General features: G+C 58.0%; 1 protein-coding gene across 1 annotated transcript in view; it reads left to right on the top strand.

Moving 5' to 3' along the window:
• The first annotated feature begins 6,482 nt into the window (after positions 1-6,482).
• The window catches only part of LOC147234358 (protein O-mannosyl-transferase TMTC2-like), a 44,469-nt gene continuing 30,673 nt past the window's right edge, over positions 6,483-20,278 (top strand). Inside the window, exon 1 of the mRNA XM_086147337.1 lies at positions 6,483-6,615. Within this exon, the coding sequence (XP_086003463.1) occupies positions 6,533-6,615 (83 nt within the window). The 5' untranslated portion in view covers positions 6,483-6,532. The remainder of the gene's footprint in view (positions 6,616-20,278) is intronic.

Below are 20,278 nucleotides of genomic sequence, written 5' to 3'. Positions count from 1 at the left end.
AAGCGCCGATTCACGAGGAAAAGATAATGGCCAAAAGCTTGCTGGCAAAGATGGATCCCTCGTCCCGGCCGATCTTCTGGACCCGAGCGCTTTCCGGACGTGAGTCACTTCTTGCTTGCTTGCAGAAAAAAAGCTTTGGGATCGCAGCGGCTCCAGAGGACTCCTCTGCAGGTCGCGTCTCCTCCAGATGGACGTGAAGGCCCTCCCCCCGCCGCAAAACATATGCTCCGGGTTTCCGTCCTCCGGCGTTCTTGGAGCAGAACTCCATCCTGAAAGACGGCGAACATCATCTGGCTTCCAGTTGTCTGTTGTCTTCACTTGTAATCAGGCCTGAATTATCTCTCGGCACGAGCAGCATCTACTCATCGTGCGGACGTGCCGGACGGCGTGACGGCGGTTGCTAAGGAGTGGTTTGCAGGAGGGGACAAACAGAAACCGGAGCGAGAAGGTTAAGGGTTGACTTCCCCAGCTGGAAGCGGGAAGTCAGTCCCGGCGGAAGGATGCCGTCCACCCGGCGTCAGCTTTAGGTACGTCCTCGAACCCATGGAAGCGCAGCAGAAGAAAAGGGCAGAGTAACACGTGTGTCAGCAGGTCCCGCATGTTGAAGACCAGAGATGGTGAGGTCAGGGGTTCCACCTCAGTGTGGAAGGGAGGGAAGAACCTCGGGGGACCAGGTTCTTCCGGGCGGATGGAAGGTCTAAACCGGAGCGAGAGCGAGTCGTGGAAACCTCGGGGAAAACAGAGTGGAAACTATGAAGCGTGAGGGAGCGAAGGTCAATATCACTCAGGACCAGGGTGTCGCTGCCACGCCGGAAGGGTTTCGATTGTAAATGTTAGCGGTTTGCTGAATCTCAGCTCCATTCAGAAAATGCCGGCAGAGTCACCAGGATGTTCCCAGAGAAATCTTCAGACGGGCCCCGGCAGGGGCCCCAGATGTTCTTTGTGTCGATGGCTGCCGCGAGATGTTCCCGCCGGTGGACGGCATGAGGTCCGGTTGATGTCCACTCAGCCCGGCTTCAGGAGCAGAACTTCCAGGCGGCTGACGTTCCCGCTGTTGCTTCCCCCTCTGGAATGTCGGGGTTTGTCATTCGGCCCTCTGCTGACGGGGCGGTGACGTTGATGTGACGTTGACGTGACGGTGACGGTGACAGTGACGTACCTTCTGCCTGCGCTCAGGAGTCGGGGATCCACAAGCCTTCTGCGGTTACTTGAATTCGTCCCCCTGGTCGTGATTCTCCGCCGCTCTTGCCGTCAGACACACTCTCCTCCTGCGGCTGACCTTCCTGGCCGCCTTCCTCCCTCACCTCCGGCTCTCTGACAGGGATGTCCGGCCGCCCCGCGGCCCCTCCGGCCCCGACCGAAGGGAACGTGCACCGTTCAAAGGGCGAGCGCCGCCCGTGCAACACGGTCCCGCTCCCTCGCAGCCCCTCCGCCAAAACACTTTAATTCCTGCAAAATTGGACAAATTATGCGAATAAATTGCCGGCCGTTAAGTGAGATCATTCCAGCGCGGGGAAGGAATACCGGCGCGATCACACAGGACGGCAGGAGAACCTGCATTGGAAACTAATCCGAGTGTCGGCCGCCATAACCCGGCTCTTAGTGACGATGAACAGAATCGTGGCCGCGGGTTCGCTCGCCACGCGGCCAGAAACACCCCCGACCCTGGAGGCGGAGGCTGCGAGCAGCAGGGGCCTGACATACCACCAAACACCTTTAGATTTACAAATACCAAGTCATCCAGTCTGGATACAGATCCTGCGCCAAACATGGACAGATCTGAAATGTCGTAGAAGTTAATGTAGAAGTTAGCAAACACCGGTTCCAGTCAGGTGTTTGGGTACTGACAGCGGCGCGCCACTACACAGCAGGTGTTTGGGTAAATTTGGCGGACAGGTGACGAGGTTCCACGGATGTGGTCGGGTCTCAGTTCCCCTCCAACGGGAAGGTTGGCGCTTCGATCCCCGGCTGTCGGAGAAAAAAGCGAAGCGCTTCGTCTCCGTCCCGGTCCTTTCTCCGGACAAAAATGTGGCATGACGGCGGTCCGCCTGCTGAAAGATGAACGTCTCTGCGTCCGGCTGTAGAATGGCTCTATCAAAAAGCTGGCTGTCGGTGAGGAGATAAGACCTCGGCAACACGGTAGACGGTGTGTTTAATCCCGCCGCCCCGGCTTTTGGACAAACGGGATGATAAAGGAGGAGGAAATGGCACTGAAACGAAGCTGCGTTTCCTCCGAACTGAGCTGACAGCCGTTACGCAGAGAATCCATGTGACGCTCGTGATCTTCTCTTAAATCTGGACTCGCCCTTAAAGTGTGTTTTTGTGACCCGCTGATTGGGATTTAAACGTTTCCTGTGCCGTGACAGAACCCGTTCGGCAGAAATGTCAGACGAACCGGAGCCGACGTCCCATTCGGACAGAAAGCGACGGTGCCGCTAAATTGAAAGCGGCCGGCGACTCGACCTCCCCGGCTCTCGCTGCCAAACGCAACATTCCCTCTTTGTTCCCGATGGCCGTGATGAGACGCGTAGGAGCCGTGAGCCTATACGGCTAATTACTCGTGTGATTGCGCGTCAGATGGAACGCCCTTATAAGGTCGTGCAATCAAAGAGTAGCGTGGAGTCCCGGGGGAAGATCTGCCCCGAGGAGCGCAGGAGGGACGCCGGCCAATGCGATCCATGTGATGATAAGTCTGCCGGAGCTCGGGGTTGTTTATCCTCCCGCGCCGCAGATATCACTCCGGCACATAAACAACGCGCCGGCAGGGGGAGGAGCCGAGGAACAGGCCGTATTTCTATTCCGTAGAATAAATTGTGGGGCCTTTATGCGCTGAGGCGGGGTTCGGTATGCTCGTCTTCAATCCGCTCGCGGGCCTCGACCGCAGGGTTACGGCTGGAAAATCTGAACAGATGTGATACGCATATTTCAGCATTCGGCGTGACATCGATGATATCTATATATCCCATCGAAGCCAGGGCGCCATAAATCCACATCACACGTGTTCCGGAAAACACCCGGCTTGTAGCTCGGGAGTCAGCTGAGACCCGGCGTCCGCAGACGCTGGAGAGAAGAGGCCGGGAACCGTGTTCCACCTGCGAAGACGTCCCAGATAGACGCGCTCAGGCCGGTTTCTTGGGCAGCAGCGAATCCTAAGAGTTGTCTGCTGCTGGACTCCAGCCTCAAAGCCCTTCGAGCAGCGTCTGCGGCGTGCTGGCGTGCTGGCGTGCTGGCGTGCTGGCGTGCTGGCGTGCTGGCGTGCAGACTCACAGTGTCCCGCTAGCTCGCTGCCTGAGCGCCGGCGAGCAAACGCTAGGCTTCGTCCTCACTCAGATGACCTTCCTGGACCTTCCCGGACCTGCCGGGGCACCGCTGATACTTTCCACGCCAGAGGGCCGAGGCGGGAGGGCGAAGTGTAAGATGAAACTCCTTCGCGGCGCCGTACTCATCGTGTACTTTACTTCCAGACCTGCGTTCAGCAGGCGACGAGCAGCTGCCAGCGGGCTGTTCTCCATGTTGCATCTTCACAACGGCTCTTTGAGCTCCCTGCCCGGGCTGGGAGGTCGGAGGGTCCCCGGAGATGAGCCCCGGAGCGCAGATGAGCTCGCTGTCAGAGAGAGACCTTGAATCTAATGACCGCATTTAATCCTGTGACCGGAAAACTAATAATACTGGCGTCAGAGCGGGTGTCTTAAATAACACGGCCCCATGTTTGGGCTCTTCATTGGTATCTGGCGTTATTTGGCCGCCGCCCCGTGCGGCGATGTCCGAGCTCTGCGGGGCGCCGCCGAGGGAGCGGCGTCGCCACCCGACCGAGCTGCTCTTTGCCAGACTGCTGTTTCAGTCGGTTCAAAGACTGAAAACCAGGCCGGGCCGTCGCCCGTCTCTTTCGGTGATCCGCGCTCACTTATAAATATGGGCATTGCTTGGCGGGAGCCGCCGCGGGCCGTTAACCGGTCACTTCCACGCAGATGACATCCGTGAGGAACGTCCGGAGATGAGGATTCACGGTGAGGCCGTCAAGGACCAACGGGGACGGGCCTGCCGCTGAGCGTCCGGCCCGGCGGAAGGCCAACCTGATTCTGCGAGAACACCTGGCACAATATTTGTACAGCTGTCGCGTCCCGGGGGTTGATGCCGAGCGCCGGGCGGCGGCGGCGGCGGACGTCAGGGTCGCAAATCAAACCCGGAGGAGCTGCGGCCTCCCGCCTCCACGTGCTCTTTTCACTTCACCGGCGGTGTCTCGGGTTCTGCCGGTGTTCCTCTTTGATGCCCCGCCGTCACCGAGAAGCTCCGCCGCCCCGGAGGAGCCGAGAGTCTGGAAGCCACGAGCCTCCTCCGGGCGGATGATCGGATTCCACCTGATTCCCGGCTCTCGTCCCAAAACTTCTCCGCTCGGAATCGGAACCACCGAACAGTGGAAGCTCCGCGTTTCCCTGTGGGTTCTCCAGACCCCCAAACCATCTGTCTGAGCTTTGAGCAGCCGCGGCCGTCTTGAGAAACCACTTGTTCTGCAGTGGGTCCCCGGGGGCCGGAGCCTCTGCGAGATCTTCTGGAGACTCCGGTTCCCTCGGAGCCGAGCGCGTCTGGAAAGCCGATCGTCTGGCGAAGCAGGGGAGGAAGGTTAAAGAAACAGGAAGGTAGAACCCAGAAGCTTCTCCGAGCCGTCCTCCCGTCTCACTCTGGCCTTGGTCATCTCATATATCAGCTGCTCGTCCATGTTTGCAGACACATGGGCTGCAGACACGTGTGATGAAAGGCAGACACGCCAGCAGGGATGCAATCACTTCCAGGAACACAGAGGTCACCTTTGTCCACGGCGGGACGGCTAGAAGACGCATTAGCAGATGTGAAGACACAAAGTGCTACCAGTGACGCTCCGGTTCTTCTACTCCGTTTCGGAGGAGACGGCTGTTGCCTTCGGAACCCGATGCTACTGGAGGTGTCAGAAGAACGCCTGAAGCCGGCGTCTCCGGGGCGATGAGGTGTCGCCGAACACCCGCGGCACAAACGCATCCACATCGTTTTTATTCCGGGCCGCTCCGTCCGCTCTGCACCTTTAGAAGATCCAAAGCTTCTGAAGACCCGCAGGGTCCCGACATTGATCCAGGCTTTGGTTGGTCTGCAGATGTTGAGATGTTTCACCTCTCGTGGGTCCGCTCTGGCCTCAGGGTTCCTCAGGTGTCCCTTACAGCCGAGGACGGTGCATCCCAGCGTCTACAGGACACGGTGGAAGGCCCGCGGTCCTCCCAGAGACAGAATGGCAGCATGACCCCAGAAGGTCCTGGTCCTGCACAGGAGGCAGGAGGACCAGCGGTGGACTTGGAGGCAGAGGGAGCGTCGTCCATCCTGCTTAGAAGAGGAAGGGGTGGTAGATCGTGTGACGGCTGGACGGCTGTGACTCCGGTCCAGGGTCGACCGTCCTGCGGTCCAATCACCGGTGTGACCGGGTCTCAGAGGGTTCCTGAGAAACTTCTCTTCAGGAATGTTTCTCCGTCCATGTGTTGGTTGGACATCAGACCAGCAGGGGGTGAAAGGTCGTCCCTCAGCGTGTCCTGGAGGTTCTGTCCGACGGAAACATCTCGGCGGCTCGTGGATCCAGAAGTCAGTATCTCACCGCCTCGACGTTCATCCCGACTCGGCTGAGGCTGGGATGGAGGCGGGTGATTGGCTGAGGCTGGGATGGAGGCGCATGATTGGCTGAGGCTGGGACGGAGGCAGGTGATTGGCTGAGGGTGGGACGGAGGCGGGTGATTGGCTGAGGCTGGGATGGAGGCGCGTGATTGGCTGGGGCTGGGACAGAGGCAGGTGATTGGCTGAGGCTGGGACAGAGGCAGGTGATTGGCTGAGGCTGGGACAGAATCGGATGATTGGCTGAGGCTGGGACGGAGGCAGGTGATTGGCTGAGGCTGGGACAGAATCGGATGATTGGCTGAGGCTGGGACGGAGGCAGGTGATTGGCTGAGGAAACATTGAGGGTAACGGCGGGTCACAAATGCTTTGCTGTGATTTACAGGTGACGCTTCAGTCGTCACGTCCTTGTTATTGTTCCTCACCGCAGGGTGAAGATGTTTCTGCTGCTTCCTGGCTCGGCGCACCGGTCCGTCCATCCCGCCTCTGCACCCCCCGCCCGTCCATCCCGCCCCCCCCGCCGCTCCGCTCCTGCAGAACAACGGTGTCCTCCGTCACTGCCGGCGCGGGTCGCATTGCGCATGCGCAGGCCGTCTGGCAGCCCCACATGCGTCCGGCCGCGCCTCCGCGTGTCCGCCGGAGCGCCTCGCACACCGGGAGCGCGGAGCCGGACGGAGCGAAGCCCGCCAGCCGCGACCCACGGCCGCGGGGAGCATGGGGAGCGCCGACCGGCCTTCCGCGCCGCGACGGAAGCGCTGCGCCGCCGAGCGGCGGAACCCGCGGCGGATTACCGCGGGGGACCGGGCCGGCGTGGGGCGGGGAGGGGACCGGGGGGGGCGGGGGACGCCCGCGGGAACACGCTGATTTCTACCCCGCCGCCGTCCAGCCTTCCCGCCGCGGAGACATGATCACGGAGCTGGCGTGCACCGCCGTGGCCGTGGGGCTCTATCTCAACACGCTGGACGCAGACTTCTGCTACGATGACAGGTAGGACCAAACACACACACACACACACCTCCACGGGGAGTGGGCTTGCAGTCATTCATCGGGTCCGATCTACGGAGTCTTTTCACTCTTCTCCACACACACACACACACACACACACACACACACACACACAGACCCACACACACACAAAATTGACACCTCACGCCACCACATGTCCTGTCCACGCACAACACGTGGGTCCGTCCGTCCGTCAGCCTGCGCCTCGGACCGGCCCAGGTGCTCTTTGTGTGGAGCGAGAAGCAGGTCACACACACACACACTGCCGTCCTCTTTGAGTCTTCAGCAGGACAGTCCTGGAGACATTTGGTAAAGCAAACATCTGAAAGCTCCCAGCAGGCGCGCGTGTGTGTGTGTGTGTGTGTGTGTGTGTGTGTGTGTGTGTGTGTGTGTGTGTGTGTGTGTGTGTGTGTGTGTGTGTGTGTGTGCGCGTGTGCTGCAGATCCTCTTCCATCAGGGACATGGACACGGTGGAGGCACCTTCATACATGTATGACATACTTTACACGTATAGCATAGTTTCATATATGTATAATGTAATTTCAGACATTAGATGTAGTTTTTTATGTACAATGTAGTTTTGGACATACTGGATGTAGTTTCTTATATTTGTGATGTAGTTTTAAGCATATTTGATGTAGTTTCTTATATTTGTGATGTAGTTTTAAGCATATTTGATGTAGTTTCTTGTATTTATGGTATAGTTTTGGACATATTGGATGTAGTTTTTTGTATTTATGGTATAGTTCAGGACGCAGGTCCTCCAGGTGTCGTCCAGCCTTGCTCCGTCCGTCCTCCGCTCGCCCTGAAGGCTCTGTATCTCCGGATCCCGCCTCCTCCTTCCTTTACCAGCCGATAAAACAGCTCATGTGCAAGGCATTAGAGTGATTTCTCTGTGGACCCGAGGAATGATCGGGTCTCCTGGCCTTCCGCCCTGACCCCCCCCCCCCAACTGGGGTCACCGGACTCCTTTGGAGGTCACGCCCCCCCGCTCCACATGTGTCAGGCTGCAGGAGCAGGACGGAGTGCACGGAGATGAATCGGCGGTGGAGGAGAAGCCGATCTCCGGTGAAATCGCCCTCCGCCGCGCGTCCCGGTAACGTTCATCCATCAGGCTTGTCTGAACATGAGGTGGTGACACCCGGCCTGCTAGAAGGCCCTCTGTGACAGATGACTCGCCGTGCTATGTCCTGCCCCACGCCCAGACTCCATCCTCCTCCGTACTCCATCCTCCTCACGGGAACTGCAGCGACGTCCATCTATCCGTTGTCGTGGTAATATCTATGTGTGTGTGTGTGTGTGTGTGTGTTTGTGTGTGTGTGTGTGTGTGTGTGTGTGTGTGTGTGTGTGTGTGTGTGTGTGTGTGTGTGTGTGCAAGGGGGGGGTTGGTCTGGCGCTGAGGAGACGAGGGGTCGGCATGGACACCAATCAGAGAGCTGACCTTGGAGGTCGTTCATCAGAAGATGTCCGGGCTCGGGGTCAGGAGTCTCCTGCTCCCCTGGAGGACCAGGAGGGGACAGAAGGTCATGGGCAGAAGGTTGAGGCCGCAGGGAGGTTGGAGGAGGCGCTCGCCCAGTGGTCCTCCTGCCTGCCTCGCCATTGGTCAGGCCGGGCTTCGGTCTGAAGGTCACATCTGCAGACCTGAACAACTCGCTGAGAGCAGGTTCCCCCTGGAATGCTCGTCCACGGGTCCCTGGATGGCGGCGCTCCGGCCGGCGGCGTCCGAGCCCGAGTCTGTCCGGCACGCCGACTGTGTTCAGAACATGACGTCGTACATTACTTTCCTGAGGAGGCCCTGCGGAGCGAGGAGCTGCTCGGCGTCCTTTTGCCTTTGCAATCCTGCCTCCTGAAGCGTGGCTGACCCCGAGCCGCCACGCTCCCCGCAGGCGCCCCGCAGATGCTTTATGGGCCCCGAGGGGAACCAAGCAATCATCTGACCTCCTTTTAGGGCGGCAACACCAATCCTTTCCTTGTGGAACGGCAGTCTGTTGCCCTGCAACAGTGGTACGACTCTTGGAAGCTATGTTCCTAGTCATGGCCCTCGTAGCTCCTCCTGGAGGTACCAGTGGAGGCCCACACTGGAGCTCCGGGCCGGCACGTCCCTTCTACTCTGCCGGGAAACAAGACATGTATTATCTTCAGCGCCGGTCATGTTGTCCAGATAGTTGTATGGTTCTATATTAATATTCAGGACGCCAGATCCATTCCTGTGTTCACATCTTGATGAATCACTGGTCGCTACGTTAGCTTAGCCTCTGAGAAGACCAGAGGACGGGTAACCGGGCACGTCTCCGCACGGCTTCTGCTCCGTGAGAGGAAGGGCCGACCCTCGAACGGTGGTGCACGGTGGTGCACGGTGGTGCAGGGGTTCATGATGTCCCGCAGGGGATGAAACGGTGAGTCCTGCAGCTCCGGCTCCCAGGAGCCAAACCAACACCTCCATGGTCTCAACGCTCCTCCAAATCTCCGGCGGACGACCGGATCTTTTTCCAGGAGGTCTGGTTGGATGCTGGAGCTGCTGTGAATCCTGGGCTTTCATCCAAGTAATGAGGGAGAACTTCCACCAGTCTGGAGGCTGTGGAGCTGCAGTGAAGGCCTGGAGCAGGCAAATATTGGTGGAAGATGTAGGCTGAGGAGATGAGCGAGCTAAATGACTTCAAGTGTGTGCGTGTGCGTGTGCGTGTGTGTGTGTGTGTTTATAGAACTGGAGTGAAGAGTGGAGGGGGAGGAGGACGGTGACTGATGGAGAGGTCTTCATGGAGGCACCTCCAGGATCATGTGTGTGTTCAAGGAGAAGCAGGAACATCTGCTGAAGTGTGAGGTTTTGTGTTTTTTCCCTGTGTCGTGGCGTCACCACTGTGTGCACGAGGCTTCCCGGGCCGGAGCTCCGGCACCCACTTTTCTTCGGCTTCCACAAGACGACCCGCTGTGGACGTCCTCTGTTGGGGCACCTTCTGGCCCGGGTCCATCGCACGCCGGGACGAAGGTGAATGTGTCTCATCTCCGTCACGGGCGCTTTCACGTGCATCTTCTGTTCGGAGGTGTCGGTCGGCCACATCGAGCCGTGAAGATACTGGTCCGTGGCGAAGGACGTCCGTCCAGGACCTTGGAGAATGGGAGGTCTCCTCACATGGGACCCGATGAGCTCTGCATCCCCGCTCTCCTCAGGCTCATGCCGGGCTTTTCATCTGCGGTTCTTTGTGGGAACAAACATGTTTTTCATGAAACCATCTGGTGCCAGGGATCTGCTCGGTCACGTCTCTTTGAGGAACCCGGCCTCCGAGGACATTCCCACTTGGTGAGGTTCACCAGACTTAAATCAACAGCAGATTAGAAACCAAATAGTTTGGAGAGTGGACCCGGGGCGGTGCCGTGGAGCAGTGGGTAGGACCTCCGCTCGGCAGCCAGAAGGTCCACGGTTGGATCCCCCCAGGGGCCTCTCTGGGCGGAGCCTCCATGTTCTCCGCTCTCTTTAGGGTTCCTCAGGGTTCTCCGGGCTCCTCCCTCAGTCCAAACACATGCAGGAGCTTCACCGGAGGCCCCGACGTATGAATGAGAAGCTGGATGGTTGCATGAGGCCGTATGAGGCCCTGTGATTGGCCGGCTCCCGGGGCTGCCTCGGTGGAGCTCGGGGCTTCACCGCCTCACAAAATGCAAAGCTAGTCGACTCTTGCATTATTTATATTTTGCTGGATAGAAATCGGCGCTACTGAGGTTTTGTCCCGAGGCTCAATGATCGGCGCCTCTGGTCTGGAAAGGCGTGTTCCATCTGCAGTTCCAGGTTTGCACGCCGGCTGGAGCTCCTGTCGGGCAGCACCTGGTTCTTCAGGATCAGGGTCGGCGTGTTCTCCGCTAGCGTCGACCGGGTGAAACGCTAATCTCTACCGTGAATAGAAAAGCCACGATCTTCTGATCCATTCGCACCGGAGTTCCCCATCCCGGTCGGCAGAACGCTCGGCCGCAGTTCCCGTGGATACCGGACGTTCTGCCCCCGTCATCACGGCCCGAATCCCCGATCCGGAATGTTTATACCGATCGCGGTCGGGGCTCTGAATAATCAGGATTGTACAAATCTGCGGTTTCTGGAATCTTCTCCGTTGAATGGTGATGACTTTGGGTGGTTGGAGAGATGTTTCTGCGCTCTCCTCTGGCCCAGACATACTGGGAAGGAATTGGGCTGGTGTACTTGCAGCTGGTTCCTCCTGGATCCCAGTGAAGCGTGAGGCCGGGGTCGGTGGTTCGTGGCCCCCGGCAGTCCGATGAAAGGCCACCTCAGCTCAGGGTCGGCGTCTCAGAGGACGACCAGCCTTTACAGTTTAAATTACATTCCAGTCATTTGGCAGACGCTTTTATCCAAAGAGACTTACAGAAGGTGCAATTCAGGCACCGAAGATCCAAAGTACCGGTAGTCGGAAGTCAGAAGTGACCACTTAACCAAGTATCCGTCTCAGAGCCGTAGTACATTCATTTCATCGTTCATTTTTTTTAACCGGGGGGTTTGAGGGCTCAGTGTGATCAGTAGGGTAGTGCTTGGTGAAGAGGGATGTTTCAGCACCTTCGGCGCCTCTCCACAGTGATATTTGTGGCGTGTGGGTGAATTCCCCGTCGGGTTCACCGCGAACGTGAATCCTGCCCTTGGCCGCCGGCTCCGGCTCCGGCTCTGGCTCCGGCTCTGGCTCCGGCTCTGGTTCCGGCTCTGGTTCCGGCTCCGGCTCTGGTTCCTGCTCCGGCTCTGGCTCCGGCTCCTGCGACACAAACCGCTCTGGAAGCAAAGCCGTGTCCGGCGGCGTCGGGTTCCACCCCCTCCTCCTTTAGCGGCGAGGCGGACCTCTGACAGCACGACCGGCGTAATGTGAGCCCGGCGCGCACCAAGATCACGAGGCGGCGGCTCGACGCTCAGCAGGCCGAGCACCGGTCGTGCATTTTTGCGCGTCCGGCACCATCGCTGACCCCGGCTGCCACCCGGAGCTCCGGCTTCCCGGGTTTGTGCAGCCGCGAAAACAACAACTGAGCCGCGGATGGAGCTCGGTTTGAACTCTGCGCCATCGGCTTCATCACGGGTTTATCATAGATATTGTGAAGAAAATATCCTGTAACGTGCAGTTGAACCTGAAAACATGAAAATATTTTGAGAGCTGCAATGAAACACTATCAATATGAAGGAGATCCCAGTACCAACAACAGCAAAAGAAAGAAATAAACTTTAATTTCCCATGAGGAAATTCTTCTTTGGCCGTCACTGTGGCTGCTTTCCCACAACCCAACACATGCAGAAGTGGACGATAGAATACAAAACCGGCAATAACAGTAATAATAACTGCAATAATGATGATAATCTAACAACGATGAAATAAACATAATAACCTTTGGTTCTGCTGGACCTTCTGAGTCCTGGCCGTGTCGGTGGGAGCCGGGCGAGGCTACCTGTGAGGGTGTGTTTGGCGTGAGACCCGGCGGTCGGCGCGGCGCGTCGGGACGCTCCGGGACGCTCCGGGACGCTCTTCCTGCCGGGAAGCCGGAGGTTGTGTTGGTGGTGCGCAGGCCGGGGGGGCGGAAGGTCTCCGGAGGAGAGGGTTAACCCTAACCCTCAGAGATTGCACCGGAGCCTCGGCCCAGGTTCATCGGTCTTCACTTGAAACCCACCTCGCATAGTTTGATGCTGCTGTCTAGCAATGCCATTTTTAGCCTAGCTTAGCATGGAGACTGGAGAGAGCTTTCCCAGTTGGTGGCAGCCAACAGCCAGGCTCCCTTCTGTCCTCGGAGTTGGTTTGCCGGAGCCGCCCGGGTGCTTTTGGTGCGCCCTTGGTTCTGCCCGGACCCTCGTTGGTTTACTCTTCCCTCCCGACCTTTCCGACGCCTGGGTGGAACGGCGTGCCCGTGGGTCTCGTCATGTCCCGGCCCGTCATGCGCGGTTCGCCTCAAGCTAACTAGCCAAAATGCCGGCCCAGCGATCCGCTGAGGGCCTTTCTCTCCTCTTCAGACCCGAGAGGGACGGACGGAGAAGTTCAAGTGGGATCAGGTGGTTCGCTGAGGATGTTTCTGGAGGCGTGAAGTGGTTCTGAACGTGAGATGTTTGGACTCCTGCGATGCCGTCAGTCCCCTGGTATTTGCCTGCGTGCGTTTGGAACACGGTTCCTAGCGGCGGCGGTCGTGCTGGGAAACCTCCTAAGTGTACGCTGAGCATTTTCCCCCGAGCTGTCTTTTCAGACTTGCGGTTCCCGAGTCAGAGGTGGAGGCCCCCCAGGGCGCCACCGCAAGCTAGCAGGCTTCCAGACATTGCCAGAAGTCAAAGAGAATAAACACAGAGGCTCCTCAATGCGGCTCTTCTCCCAGTTCAGGTCCGCGCCTGTTCAGACCCGGAGGGGGTGAAACAGCCGGCTGAGCTGGACCTCCGACCGGAGCCGGGATGCCGCGGTTCTGCTGTCGGAGCGTCGCGTAAAGACTTTCAAGCCGAGACCAAAACCGCGTCTGGTGAATTCTCGGCGCCTCCGAACTTTGACCTCGTCGGGCCAAGACCGTCATCCCCGGGCCAGAGCGGACATTTCTACCCGTTAGAATTCCTCCACGCGTTCAGACCGGACGTGATCTCGACCCCTGACCCCCCCGGGTCCATCAGCTCGTCCGTGAGTCGGCGCGTGTGTCTTTCCAAGTTGGAAGAAGATCCGTGAAAGTTCTCCGGCGATGATGCGGCTCTCAAACGCCGGCTGTGTCTGGCAGCCTGACGTCTGACGGGCTGGAGGACACGTGTTCTCCTGGTTCCTCGCCGCTCAGGAGACGACCTCCGCTCGTTCTCCCATCTCCTCCGCAACAGTGAGAGGTGGAGCTCCGCAGGAGAGCCGTGGTCTCAGAGCAGCTGTTTACAGATTTCCTCCTTTAGGACGTCATATATTACCAGACGTTCTGGTCGTGGCGTAAATCTCCTGTAAAGAAAAGCGAACCAAAGGCTCCGGTTCCGTTCAGAGATCAGATGTATTGAGGCGGCTGCCTCGGCCGCCCAGTCACGGCTCGGGGTTTGTGGTCCTTCATTTCCCGCCCCACCGAAGAAGAAATTCACCGAGGCCGGGCTTCAAGGCCAGGTCATTATTTTGTGTTTGGAGCCCGACGGCACATCATCCTTCAAGATACTTGTCCTTTGTATGATGGAGGAAGGAGCTGGAAACAATTAGGCCCATTTCTCCACGATGCCCTCCAAAGCCCCGCTCAGTAGTTAACTCGGCGTCTACGAGGGGAAGCTGGAATCATCTCTGCGGGATGGGCACGCAGCTTCCCACTGTAGATACGGACAAGCCGTTTTGAGAGATTGGAACACGCGGACCTTCTTGAATGTCCTCCGCCGCCTGGCTCAGCCCAGGATCGACCGCCAGACAAGAGGGAAGTAACTTCACGCCATCGTCTTGATCTTCATGGAACGGGGCTTCGTTGATGGCCAAAAGGCTAACGGCGCCTCCTGTGTCGTTGGCTTTGGCCGTGATCTGACGCGCCTCTAACGGCGAGCCTCGCACTTTACTCTTTTAAGCTCTTTTCATCTTCGAGAGGCGAGTCCCGCCGAAGGTCACCGCATCCGGGGGTGAAAAAGTATTCTTTCCAGAGACGCCTGCAGGGAGCCGAGCGTCTTGATACCCGGCGCCGCCCAGGAGGACGCTCATCACGCAGACCCACGCCGAGGAACCTTCCAGTGGTCTCTGGGGTGGTAGTTGATCTGCGCTCTGTAAACATGGTGAGCAGCCAGGGTGGAAGCTGGCGCCGAGCGGCGGCGCCACCAAGAAAGAACCGACGTACATTTTCCCACCAGGCTCACTCGTCTTCCCCAAACCCGACCCGCCGCTCGCGTCTGCTTCCCGGGAGGACGATCAGTGCGAACGTGGCTGTCAGGGACAACACCAACCCTGGGAGAGAAGACCACGGTCCTGACATGACACTTCTCCTGGTCACACACACACACACACACACACACACACACACACACAGACCAGCTGAGGGCGTCAGCTGAGATAACATGGGTCTCTCTGCGTATGTGGAAGTGTTCGGTTCCTTCCAATGAGAAAAGTTCTCCATAATTCTGACTAATCTATACGTTTGCGTGGAACAAGAAGGGGAAGGTCTTGGCTGCAGTGGCTGCAGCTTCGTGCACACATCATGACATCATGTCTGCCTGTCCCTCCAGGCCATCCTGGAAAGGAATATTGCACTTTTATGATGTTATACGATGCCTTTTATGGCTTCATAATGGAGTTTTCTGCAGCACTCTGAATGCGCCCGTATATTTTGGAACCCTGTTGATAGTTTGACAAACTTGGATTATAAAACCTCCTACGGGGAAGTGCAGTTGACATTTCTTTGCCGTGCCGGATTTGGCTTCTCCCACAGGTTCCGGGTCGTAATTATTAGCGTCGCCTTCGGCCTGTCGATAGGAGGTGGAATTAAAAGGCCGCCTTTGCCGACATTGCTGCCGCGACCCAGCGCGGCGAGTCGTCCGGCTCAGTAACCGTATCACTGTGGATTGGTGACAGAAGCCCGGCGGGCAGCAGCAAGCGCACCGTTTACTGGTATGGGGGCTCCAGCAGGCCTCCAGCAGGCCTCCAGCGAGTCTCCAGCAGCACTCAGGACATCCCGCCCATCCATGGCCAACGCTGGGGTTTGCTTCCGGACCGTGGGCGGGCTGTGAACTCCACAGCCATTATAAACGACTCTTTTCATCTTTTGCCTGTGTGTGCTTTTGAAAGGGCCGGTTATGCTGATCTTCTAGCGGGCCGCCTGGCCTGGCCTCTCCTCTCCTGGCCTCTCCTGGCCTCTCCTGGCCTCTCCTGGCCTCTCCTCTCCTGGCCTCTCCTGGCCTCTCCTGTCGGCAGGCTGCAGCTTTGCTGCACCGGCGAGCGGAGGGCTGCCTCTCGGAGACGGCGCCGGACAGTAAGACCCTCTGAGTCGGCACCAAGAGGCGTCTCATGCTCATCGCCTCCAGATATCGATCTCTCCCGCTGGAATGCGAGGAAACCGTCCGACATGCGGCTTCGCGCCGGTCATCGCCTCGACGGAAGCCATCCGGAGTCTCACAGGACTGGTTGCGAGGACCATGTGACTTACGCCCGCGTCCAAGCCGAGGCCGGGCGAACGTCCCGGTTGTCCTCGCCGTGTTCGACAGATCGCCGATCGGACTTTGAAAAGATCTGAGATAATTAGCTCAGTTCCCTGAAAGAAAGAAGGATTTGGTTTGGCCCGGCCCCCCGGTACCCTCTTAGCCGCCGATTCTCTCCCGCTAATGCTGGAATGTGACAACCGGTCACGGCAGAAGAAAGGAGGACGTATAGCTGATTGGATGCAGTGCTGCAGGCCTGTTAGTGCCGCCGCAGAGACGCGCCGGCCTTAAAATGGCAGGGAACTGTTTTTGAACCCTTTCAAAGTGAGTTTTGCAAAGAACGCATTTGAAGTTTGCGATTGGATGTCGAATGGCGGGAGGCTTTGGAGCAGCGGCAGAAGGCCGTTTGTCTCCTTTTACGTCCGGCGCCGTGAATAGAAGGGGTCCTCATCGTAATCTGCAGCAGACTAAGAGTCATTTGGCATCTCGCATGAACGCCGGCGTGTGAGCGGAGGTCTCCTGTGTGGAGGGCCGTCCAGAGCGTTCACTGTGCAGGCGCTGAAGGAGGTTTCCGAGGTTTTATTCCTCCGGCGTGCCTCCATATCTCCATATGCCGCCAATCTAAAAGGCCTGCAGCCTTTTCACCCGGCGTCTCCAGCCTGAGCGAGGCGTTCAAATAAGACCTCTTCAGATGCCTGATCGGTGCGAGATCTCCGGCCGTCGCCGCGAGCAAAGGAAAGCTGCCCGAGGTCAACGAGTCACGTCTTCTAAGTGCTTTCGTACGGATTCTGCGCCTCTCCAACGGTAGCCGGGCTTCTCCTCCCTGAGGACGCACGGGTTCACGTGGAAGCTGAGGAGAAGCAGTTACTGCTCATTTGAGCGGCGGTTCCTCGAGGAGCGTCCGGCCGTCCGGCTCCCGCCTGCCTTCGGCCGCCGCTTGTGTTGTTTGGCCGGGCCGGAGAGCTGGGCCCGCTCCTCATTAGCCCGACGTCTCCGTCTCCGTGGCGACACCGCCCTCACTCCTGCTTTGAGGAGCCCTCAGAGGGAAGGTGCCGCCGTGGTTGGATCCACCTCTGGAACGGGGCGGCGGAGGGTGCGAAAGTTGGCCGGGGCTTCGCCAACGGCAAGGAATTTGTGGAAAGGCCATAAAGCTCTCGGCGCCGGGAGCCCCGGACATTGGCTCAGCTGTGTCTGCGGCTGGACTGATGCCTTGGATGTTTATTGGCTGAGACCAGGCCTGTAAATCCAACGCTAAGGACTCCCATCTCAGTGCACACGGGGAAACACAGGAAACCGGAGTGCCAGGTGGTCTGCAGGGTGTTTGTGGACCACTTAGAACTCCCTCTTTCATTACGTCTGCTTTCAGGCCGCCTGCTCCTTGTGGCACGTCAGCATGACGGACCTTCTCGTGCACGCCGACGGGCGTTGGCCTTAGCAGTTCTCCCTCAACTATTGGCTTCTCGGAGGTGTCGACTCCCGACCGGGGGTTTCCCTCATAGGATCGGCCGAGGGCCCGCAGGGAGAGCACAGCTCAGGATTTATTAGCCATCGATTTCCCATCGCGCATCCCCCCCCCCGGTGCAGGAGCGGTGGAATCAGCTGACAAACTACGCTCAGGCCACGTGCTCTGGTTGACCCGCGGCGGCGGTCTGACCCGGCAGCACGGCCGCCTCCACCGCCGTTCATGACGGGCAAAGAGGTGTAACGGCTTCGTCGGCCGTGTTTTGTCGCCAGCGGCAACGGTCCTGTTTGCGCGCGGCGAGGCCGCAGACGCTCCTTTCCCAGGACGGTGTTCGGTCCGTGTTGGGTTTCTATGGCGACGCGGGTCTGGATGTGGCGATGCGAACGGGAATTTGTTTCCTTGAAACACAAAGATCCTCGTCGGTTTTCGAGTGCGAGTGTTTGGTGTTCAAGCCGAGTTGTTCCCCGGCGGGTCCGGAGTCCGAATGGTTTGAAAACATGTGGCACGAATCGTAACCTCCGGCCGACCAGACTGGCTTTGGCTCAGCGGGACTCCGAGGTCGCTGGTCAGCGGGCCTTCCTTTGGACGGCGGTGCTCCGCTAATCAGGAAACCGGTGTCCCGCGGTCATGAAAGCCCGTCTGTGGAAGAAGAGGCCGCCGGCTTCCTGCGCTCAGGGTTTCCCCGCTTCGAAGCCCAGGGCGGCGACGCCGTCCGTCTCCTGCTCCGCCGTTTGAAGGTGGACACGCATCAGGTGGCGGACGAACGCCTGCTCTGCCGAGGCTTCAGGCCAGCTGAGGTCCACGGCAGCCGAGAGAAGAGCAAGGGCACTAGTCAGTCCTCAATCTTTCTGTGAAGGCTATCAGGACCCCCCCCCCCGCCCCCCCCTCCACACACACACACACACACACACACACACACACACACACACACACATGCACACATACATGCACACACACAGTGCCACTCTGGCGTGGGACGGCTGTGGGAACCGCTGGGAGCATTGTTCTGCTTGGACACACCCTCCAGGGCCAGCTCTGGACCTGCAGCCGTGTGTGTGTGTGTGTGTGTGTGTGTGTGTGTGTGTGTGTGTGTGTGTGTGTGTGTGTGTGTGTGTGTGTGTGTGTGTGTGTGTGTGTGTGTGTGTGTGTGTGTGCGCGCGTGTGTGCGTGTGCGCGTGTGCGCGTGTGTTTCTTTCCAGTGATCATCCATGCAGATTCATCCAGCCATAGATTTAGATGTTTGCTGAGCTGCTGTCAGCCTCCCGTCTGCTTGAGTCCAGGAGGTCTTCTGCAGGGCCTCCAGTGGATGGTGGTTGAATAATGGAATCTTAGACATTGAACGAGGACGACATCGTCTTTAATTTTGATGGTTTGTAGAGGCAGCGTCAAAATCCAGCGTTGCAGTTTGAGGTGGAGCTGATGGTCATCTCCAGCCAGCAGGCGCCTCCAGTCTGAGATGCTTCTCGTGCGTGATGTTCCTTCAGATAAATACTGTGAACTCTCTCTCTGTATACACACACACACACACACACACTCTGTACTAATAGTGCGTGTGAGCCTCGGTCAGAACGGGGAGACGGACCAGAATCTGGGAGCCTCTGAGTGTTTTGAGAACGGTGATAAAAATCACTCCCAGGATGTATTGTTGTTCCTGCGAACAATGCGTGTCCCGAAGGCGGCGTGCACGGGCTGGTGGGAGAGGCCGGAAGATCCCGTGCACGAGCTGCGAGGCACCGTGGGTTTGGTCGGAGGATACATGCTTCAGAAGGAGGGCGAGGGATCCGTGGACAGACGTGAGGCGTCAGAAGGAAGATCTGCTCTCCAGTGTTCTCTGAGCGTCACTCTGCCGCTCGCTAGCGTTTATTCCACCTCCTTGCAGGTCCTTGTTACCGAGGACGACGCTCTGCTCTCACCATCCTCCTCCTCCTCCTCCTCCTCCTCCTCCTCCTCCTCCTCCTCCTCCTCCTCTGGAGTTTGGATGTCTGGATAGATTTCATCCTAAGCATCATCTTCATCTTCATCTGCACTCCTGCAGCTCACAGATGGGCCACTGACACCGCTAATCATCTACCATTCATAGATCAAATCACCATTAACTAAAAGCCTGCTGAGACCACACACACACACACACACACACACACACACACACACACACACACACACACACACACACCTGCTAACATGTATAATGTTTAAAAGCTGGGAGTAAAGTAAGAGTTCTCAGGTAGTTTCTGAGGTTGTGAGTGATGGGAAAGGAGCCTTCAGAAGCAGCATTTTAATGTCATGCTAGCATTGCCTCAGTGGAGGCGTTAGCATAGCCGCTGAATGCTAGCAAAACAGCATTTTAATGTCATGCTAGCATTGCCGCAGCGGAGGGAGGGGCTAGGATAGCCGCTGAATGCTAGCAAAGCAGCATTGTAATGTCGTGCTAGTATTGCCGTGGTGCAGGGAGGGGTTAGCATAGCATAGTTTGTTCCATTCCCCTCTTCATCACGCCTCCCTCGCCTCCAGCTCCACTCCTCCTCGTCCTCCTGAGTGCGGACGCCGCTCGTGAACAGAATATCCTTCCACGCCGGGCCGGTGCAGGGGGGGATTTCCATTCTGAGAAAGAAACACGATGGAGGAACGGAGGAGGCCGACCTCAGAGCGGAGGGCAGGTGCAGGCAGAGCGCGCCGGGCGCTAAATAAATTCTGGCCGTTAACGGTTCAGCTTTTGTTTAAAACCCTTGAATCCACCCAAAGACAGGAGAGGGAAGGAAGGACGAGGAGCCGCGGCTGCGCTCGGGTTCCGCAGACCTGCTACCACTGCTACTACAACTGCTACTACTCCTACTGCTACTACCACTACTACTACTGCTACTGCTGCTGCTGCTGCTGCTGCTGCTAACAACCCGCAGACGCAGGCAGAATACAAAGGAGCCCCTCTGCAAGAGCATCACCATTGGAGACAGCAGAGGTCCTCAATGAAGCCATCACACACACACACATACACACACACACACACACCCCTCCCCTGGTAGCTAATGCATTCTTTTCATCCCTGGTGTCGGCCGGAGCAGGGATTTGAATATTTCAATTATTTATCCCGGCTGTGAGCGGAGACACACTGG

The sequence above is a fragment of the Fistularia commersonii genome, chromosome 5 (genome assembly GCF_037954325.1).
Source record: "Fistularia commersonii isolate RoL2024-O1a breed Wild chromosome 5, RoL_Fcom_v1.0, whole genome shotgun sequence".
Taxonomy (NCBI): domain Eukaryota; kingdom Metazoa; phylum Chordata; class Actinopteri; order Syngnathiformes; family Fistulariidae; genus Fistularia; species Fistularia commersonii.
The sequence above is the reverse complement of the archived record's forward strand: the minus strand, read 5'-3'. Positions and strand labels throughout refer to the sequence as shown.